The sequence below is a fragment of the Musca vetustissima genome, unplaced genomic scaffold (genome assembly GCF_032173495.1).
Source record: "Musca vetustissima isolate MV318-11 ecotype Yass unplaced genomic scaffold, APGP_CSIRO_Mvet_v1 utg204662, whole genome shotgun sequence".
Classification (NCBI taxonomy): Eukaryota; Metazoa; Arthropoda; class Insecta; order Diptera; family Muscidae; genus Musca; species Musca vetustissima.
Genome location: NW_026881557.1, coordinates 1,273 through 9,757, shown reverse-complemented (window position 1 = coordinate 9,757; position 8,485 = coordinate 1,273). Strand labels below are relative to the sequence as shown.

At 35.8% G+C, this 8,485-nt stretch overlaps 1 protein-coding gene across 1 annotated transcript; it reads right to left on the bottom strand.

Moving 5' to 3' along the window:
* Positions 1–211: 211 nt before the first annotated feature.
* LOC133327476 (zinc finger protein OZF-like) lies at positions 212–1,579 on the bottom strand (the record flags this gene model as incomplete). The annotated part of the gene is made up of 1 exon (XM_061535994.1): positions 212–1,579. A coding segment is annotated over one exon (1,368 nt), but the record flags the coding sequence as incomplete, so codon positions are not given.
* Positions 1,580–8,485: the final 6,906 nt, after the last annotated feature.

Genomic DNA, 8,485 nt, shown 5'->3' with positions numbered 1-8,485 from the left:
AACGACTCTTTTCATGAAACTCCTAATACAAAACCAAACGGACCGGAAAATTTCTGATGTGTTATTGTGCTTCAAAGCTGACTTTTTCCCATGTAGGGTGGTGGAAAATCTATAAAGTAACTAATAAAACACACACAGGTTTAATTTTTGTTAACGGAATTTATTTTATAATTAAACAATGTAAATGATATAATAAAATAGAATCCATTTCTCAATTCAAAGGATCCGATTGAAGAATACGACGATTTTTCTTTTTCTTCTTTCGTTTAGCGAATTCTTCCGGATGAACCCTCCGCTGGTGATGATACAATCCCGAGCGATAGTCAAATGTTCTCTTGCATGGCACACACGTATTCAACATCATAGTACTTGAATTCGGTTGATCTGGATGTTCGCTAGCCATGTGCTGGACCAAAGCATACTTATCATCAAAACATCGAATACAGTATTGACAGTGATGTGCAGTTATTTCAGTATGGATTTTATTATGCTCCTGCAGTGTTGCTTCATCGCCAAAACTTAGCCCACATTCGGAACACTTTACTGCACTGTTGTCATCCTCTCCGGTAGCTAATTTGGCCGTGGGATGCATTACCTCCATGTGATTTTTGAGATTTATTTTGGACATAAAGCAATTACCACACAATATGCATTTAAATGTCGCGGGGTTCATGTGAATCGCTGCATGCTCCTCGACACGAAAGCGATATTTTAATTTGCGACCACAGCACGAGACGAAAAACTCCTGATTGGGATGTTCAGCCTGGAAATGTGACTTCAGCAAGGTAAAGGTGGGAAATGACTTCGGACAAACTTCACAATTGAGGCTGGGCTTCCATTTGGCTATGATTTCATCGATTTCTTTAGGGGTCTTTCGAATTTTTGTGAACATCTCTGGATGACATCTTCTCTGGTGATGATACAATCCAGTGCGATAGACAAAGGTTTTGTGGCATTTCACACATGTGGTTACATCTCGGGATTGTAACTGATCATCGGAACAGTGTGCTTCGTCGTCGTACGGGCTATTATTCGATTTCCGCTTTTTGCTAGTGGATGGTCCAGTTTCGCGCAATTCAAGTAACTGATCATTGGAGCTATTTAAAGTGCCAACTTCAAATTTCATTTCATCAAACATGGAATTATCATAATCACTATCGTCCTCGACATCCTCGTCTTCATTTAGAAATTCATGATTATCGTCAGTCATGGCATTTTCAATTTGAAATGATTTACTTTCATCGAAGTCTGCACATGATGTTGCTGCATCCAAATTCGTTTCCAATTTTACTTCATTTTGTGAGCGTTGTTGTTCTTGTACCTCCTCATCTGGTGTAATCGTCTCAGGATCAGGTTTTATTTTCATCACATTAGTGGGAACAATTTGCAATGGATCATTATTATCATTTGAAGGAGACTTCGGTGGTTTTTGAGCTACAGCATTTTCAACGGTCTCATTAAGATTGGCATGTAACAATAGAACTGTCTGCTGAAAACTATTAAAATCAGAGATATGATGCCAACATTGCAGACAAAGAACAGCATTTTTCTGTCCAGTTTCCTTTGCCGTCCTTAAAATCTAAAACAATATTTGTTTGAACGGTGTTGAATTTGTTTTATAAAAAGAGGATTTAATTTACCCTTGGATGAAAAAATTTAATAGTAATGTCATATATTTCATTTGTTCCTCCACTGGCGCTATATAGTCGTATACTGTCTTTGCAGGATGTTCGACACAAACGACATACATATGAGCTGGTCATGGCGAAGAAACTGAAAATATATAGTAAAGTTATATATAGAAATGGGGAGAGAGTGCTGAAGGAATTATATTCATAAAAGACATGTGGTATGAATTTAAAATGTGGGTTTACCAATATTTCTACTGTATTAAAATTGCTATTCGAACCTCGAAATATTCACAAAAGACCCCGTAAAATATATATCATCTTGGACAGAATAAAATTCAATGACGGTTGAGCCACGTTCGTCTGTTTGGCTACCTTATATGAAGGAAAAAATGGACCTATATTCAATTTTTTGTGGAGAGATTTGGTACCTATTAAAAACTCACTGGCAATTCGGTGAAAAAAATCCGGTCAAAACCCCACAAAAACTAAAAATTGGGGGTACCCTTATATTAGAGCTATACCAAAACGTGGACCGATATAGCCCATCATAGAACTTGACCTGCCGGCAGAATTTTACGCTGATCAAGAATATAAAACGACGTTCCGCTTCCAAGTTGTGTGGACCTACGGGAAAAGTGAATTGATAAGTTTTAATACCAAAATATGCTTCGTTAGTACTCCTCAAACCTGTTAATCGGTGAACGACGTGAAGAGCACTTCCCGACATTGGCTATAGCAGCAGTAACAAACCTAAAAACTGTGTTTTGGAAAAAACTGCAAAATCAGGGTAAAGCATTTTCAACGAGCTCAAGTTGAACAGTGGTCGACTGGAAGCGTGTGATAAGATCCGACGAATTCAAATACAATCGTTTTAAATCCGACGATAATAATAAGATTATTAATGATGAAAACTAATTCACAGGCCTAATGTGAAGCACGGTTGAGGAATTACAATGGTATGGGTTGGCTTTAAATTGTAGGTCTTGAACCGAAGCAAACCAAGTGAAAAAGCGGTTCGGCCGGGCCGAACTTTGGATACCCTCCACTATAGATATATTGACAGGTACTAGAAATGAAAATATAGGGAACATACCAAAAAGTGGACTTGTACCGACATTTCTAAAAACGGATTATGTAAACCATAATAAAAATTTTAGAAATTTTTAAAGGATACCCTCAGCCTTATGGCTAATGAGGGTGTATACACTTTAACACGGTGAAAATGTGCCTAATCGAAATATTGGTTTTAGACCCCACGTCTCTTTGGACCAAATCCGTTTCAGAAAATTTAGACTTCATCCAAACTTTGCCCATCTTATTTTTTCTTCCAAGCTTAGTTCAAATTCGAAGATGGGAATATCGGTCCACTCCTTCTGGGACATCCAATCAGGGACTAGGTCTAAATGCGGCTATAGTTCATTATGGAACCTTACGTTCTATTTTGTTATCTCTCTATCCTCCGCAGGTGAAATGATTACAAAAGAGTCTTAGAACCAATCTCAAAACGCGGAACAAATCAGATAACTATTTTAATATAAACAAGCCAAAGTTCGGCCCGGCCGAACTTATGGATACCCTCCACCATAGATATACTGACATGTACTTGAAATGAAAATATAACAAAAAACAACAAACTGGGATTCAGCCTGACTATTTTGCAAAAATAAAATATAGGGAAGATACCAAAAAGTGTACCTATACCGACATTTCTACAAACCGATTATGTAAACCATAAAACAAATTTCAGAATTGATAATTATTGATAATTATACCCTCAGCCTTACGTCTTATGAAGGTGTATAAACTTTGACAAGGCGAAAATGGGCCTCATGGAAATATTGGTTCTAGAACCCCATGTTTCTTTGGACCAAATTTGTTTCAGAAAATTATGATTTCATCCAAACATTGTCAATCTTATTATTTCTTCCAAACTTAGTTCAATTTCGAAGATTGGGAATATCTGTCCACTCCTTCTGGTACCTTCCACACAGGGCCTAAATGCGGGTTATAGTTCATATATAGATCATTATCGAACATTACGTTCTAGCTTTTTACCTCGATATCCTCCGCAGGTGAAATGATTACAACATACTCTTAGAAACAAACCCAAAACGAGGAACAAATTAGATAACTACGCCAAAAAAGTGGCGAATATTAATAATTTTTAGTAGGGAGATTTGTTACCATATACGACTACAAAATACCAAATTGCAGCGAATTCGGTTGAAAAGCGCACTCAAGAACCCCTAAATACCGTAAATTGGGGGTATGGGAGCTATCCGAAGAAATGGACCTATATTCATAATTTTTTGTGGAGAGATTTGATACCTATTAAAAACTCAAAATACTAAATTGCAGCCAAGTGGGTGGGAAAATACGACCAAAACCCCCAAAATACCAAAAATTAGGAGATACCGTTATATGGGGGCTACCAGAAAAAGTGGGCCTATACTTATAATTTTTTGTGGAGACATTTAGTACTCAATAAGAACCCACTCTACCAAATTTCAGCGAATTCCGCTGAATAACCCGCTCAAGACCCCAAAGTGCCGAAAATTTGGGGTACCCTTATATGGGGGCTACCAGAAAAAGTGGACCTATACTGACTGCAGACAAAAGACAACCCTATGCAAAATTTCAGCACCCTATCTCAATTCCTTCAGAAGATTACAACAGACGGACGGACTTGGCTAGATCGTCTTAGAATTTTACCCTGATCAAGAATATATATACTTTATAGGGTCGGAAATGAATATTTCGATGAGTTACAAACGGAATGACAAAATTAATATACCCTCCATACTATTATGGTGGAGGGTATAAACAGGGGGTTATATGGGGACTACGGCAAAAAAGGGGCGAATATTAATAATTTTTAGTAGGGAGATTTGTTACCATATACGACTACAAAATACCAAATTGCAGCGAATTCGGCTGAAAAACGCCTCTAAATACCGAAAATTGGGGGTACTCTTATATGGGGGCTATCCGAAAAAATGGACCTATATTCATAATTTTTGTGGAGAGATTTAATACCTATTAAGAACTCAAAATACTAATTTACAGCTAATTCGGCGGAAAAATACGATCAAAACCCCCAAAATACTGAAAATTAGGAGATACCGTTATATGGGGGCTACCAGAAACAGTGGACCTATATTTATAATTTTTTGTGGGGACATGTAGTACCCAATAAGAACCCAATGTACCAAATTTCAGCGTATTCGGTTGAAAAACGCGCTGAAGAACCCCAAAATACCGAAAATTGGGGGGGGGGGGGTACTGTTATATGGGAGCTATGCCTAAACGTGGACCGATATATCCCATCTTCGAACTTGACCTGCCTGCAAACAAAAGACAATCCTATGCAAAATTTCAGCACCCTATCTCAATTCCTTCAGAAGATAGCGTGATTACAACAGACGGACGGATATGGCTAGATCGTCTTAGAATTTTACCCTGATCAAGAATATATATACTTTATAGGGTCGGAAATGAATATTTCGATGAGTTACAAACTGAATGAAAAAATTAATATACCCTCCATACTATGGTGGAGGGTATAAAAATTGACAATACAATAATGAAAAAAATCTATTGAGATCATTGTGGACTCATATCAAGCGGTCTTGGTAGATAAGAACTCCTATCCTGTAAGGGAAGTAATTATTAGCAGGACGATGATTCAAGATACACGTTCAAAATCGTGACAGAATATTTTGGTGAGCAATATTTTCAAATAACACAGTGGCCAGCAGAAAGTCTCGACCTCAATCCGAAGGATAATTTGGGGCCAATCGTAAAGAGACAGGTGGGACAGAACCAATCAAACTTTGGCAGCGAATCTGATGTGATTGTAAGAATATTTCAAATGAAATTGTACAAAAATTGGAAGAAAGTATGCCAAATTGCATAAATCATGCATTAAAAATATAAAACTTCGGTATAAGTAATAATAATATTCGTTTTCTGCAAATATTTTTCAAACGTGAAAAAGTGAGTACATTGGAGTTGATTTAATTTTTTTTTTCTTAGAAATCTAAGAGTTACATTTTTAACTTATGTAGTTTTGTTAAGTACAAAATAAAACCAACGTTTTTAAATTTGCTTATTAACTTTTATATTTTTTTGACGTAAAAGTTGTCCAAAGTATAAACATGAGCTCCTTTCTGTTCGCTACTGTATATGGGAAATTACAAAATTCTTTTAAAATTCCATTAAAAAAATTTTGAAAATTTTTTTTGCGAGCACATTTATGATTTTTGGTACATAGGTTAAGAAAAATATGCTGATTCGAAATCTGTTCGCGTTCACAAATTCGGATGCTGCGCACAAAAGTTATAGCGGTTTTAAATCTTGTATTTCAAATATATATTAAATGGATTCCTATTCGTTGTAATTCGCGAATTTCTTCACAAATGCTTAAACACCATTGTTTTCTTTGCATACTAGTCAAATCACACTGAAATACGGTTTAATAGTCGCGAAAAACAAATAGAAACATGAAGATATCGGAAAATAAAATAAATTAATGTTTGAATTAAAACTATTTTTTTTTTTTGAATTTTCGATTTTTTTAGTATGGTTAAGAGGATACGGTTTTGCCTTAATCTTCTAAAATATACGACGCTTTCTTCTGCAAATTCTTTTAGATGATTGTTAAATATCGGCAGATTCATCTGATAAGAGTTTCGACGTCATTAATGGCTAAATATATTGCATTTACAATACATAAAAATGATCAATATTGAAAAGCTTGCAATTCGCGAATTAATTGAAATCAGTTGATGCGCATGCGATTTTCGTATAAACCGAATCAATGTCTTTCAATAATTATTAATTTTTCAATGTTTAATTTAGCGGTCAAAGTGTGCCACTCGATGCACTTTACTATGCAAAAACCCTAAAAATGGCTAAAAATCACGCAACGTGCATACGATTTTTATGCGCATCCGATTTTAGTAATCTCCTATGAAAATACGCAAAAGGACACCTATTTTAAAAGGATCGGTTAAGAACCGCGGATGTGCCTCCACAATCAATTTTGGATAAAATACGCATATTATTCGCGTATCGATGTATTTTTGACCTATTTCCACGCAGATTCGCGAATTTGACAATACAAGCATAAATGCATGTAAAATTAATTCGAAGAAAACCGCGATTATTTACGCGAATTTGTCAAAATAAGTTTTTGCAGTTTTTCCCACATTCAAGGTACCTATATCCGCCGTTTTAATGGGCGGAATTGAACATGGATGGGCTCATTAGATCCGGCACGTAAAAAAACTAAAATCACGCGGGGTTCCACGGAATTTGAATGGACTTTCTTAATTTTAGACTAAAAAAATATGTTTTTTATAAAAATTTACGCACTAAATTTTCGTCTTTGGAACCCAATTGCAAAGAAGCTACAGTGAGCACATTCATGAGATATACACTAAACGAAGCAGAATCACGAGTTCTACGATCCTATAATTAGTTTATTCTATTGTCTGGATGCGCATCCTAATTATAAGAAAAATTCAAAAAACACCGAAAATCCGGCTTCAAAATGTCAGCATCCATTTTGGGTGGATGCAGTGATTATATCGAAAAATCATACATTAGAACCATATTGTCCATGGGGTATTCTGCAACTTAGTCACTGATCACATGTGCGTGCGTTGTGTAGTTTAGCCACAAATCAGGAAGGAACACAAAAAAACTCGTTGGCTTCAACACATTTTCACCCATTTTTTTACATTACCACCATCACAGCTTCCACGCAACTTATTATTTATTACCAATATTTCAAGATTTTGACAAGAACACTTCATTTTATAGAATTGAATTTAAATTATATGCAATATGTTCATATTTCGCGAGTTATAACCTTGCAAACCTCAGCTTCAAGGAATTTAAAAGATTTTTGTAATTTCCCATATAAATCAACTCAGAATGTGATTTTGTGCATATTCTGAAAAGTAACCATGGGTCTATCTCGTTTCCTTTGCATGTAACAAACATACACACAAAGCATTCGTATACCCTTCACAATCTGGCACAGGGTATTTGGGAGGCGTATAAGATATGTATGTGTTGGCAACTCTAGTCGAGAGTATGAATTTAGTTTATTTTACTCGCCACACATTGGCTACGTACAATGTGAACATTCGGACAAACATGTGTGTTTGTATGATAACCGCGCTCTCTCTCTCTCGCAACAAAAATGTAGTCAAGCAAGACAACAATTGTTGCATGGGATGGATGGAATACAACAATATTCATTCGTACTAAACCAAACAAGAAATACGTAACCATTGGGCGCGATATACTTTATAATGCTGACTACTTAGTACAATAATGCCATACACAGATTCATACTTACATTTTTTATTGTGAATAGATTTTTCAATATTTCGTACTTATTTAACAACAAAAAGTGTAGACAGAAAACAAAAAAAAACACAAGCAAATGGGTTCACGTTTGTTTTAGTACTAAACATGACGACGACGACAAAACCAAACCAATAGAAATGTATCTCGTGTGCACGACAATACGAATTGGCTACAGGAAAGTGTGCGAGAAGTGGAAAGAGCGTAACATAGGCAACAACAGCTGCTCAGTGTTGCCACCTCATGTGTAATTACACATATCGTGTGTAATGTTAACGTTTTATTACACTATAAATCCAAAAATAGCTCAAACCTTTCAACTAAAAGCCTTAAGTATATTCCAGAAGAGATTTCCATCATTTAATATTAATCTGCAGCAACTCGATAATGAGTAACGGCAACATGCACTCTTAGAGTTCGAAGAGTTTGAACTTTGTGAAAAATTGGAACCTGAAATGTACTGGCAAAAAGTTTTT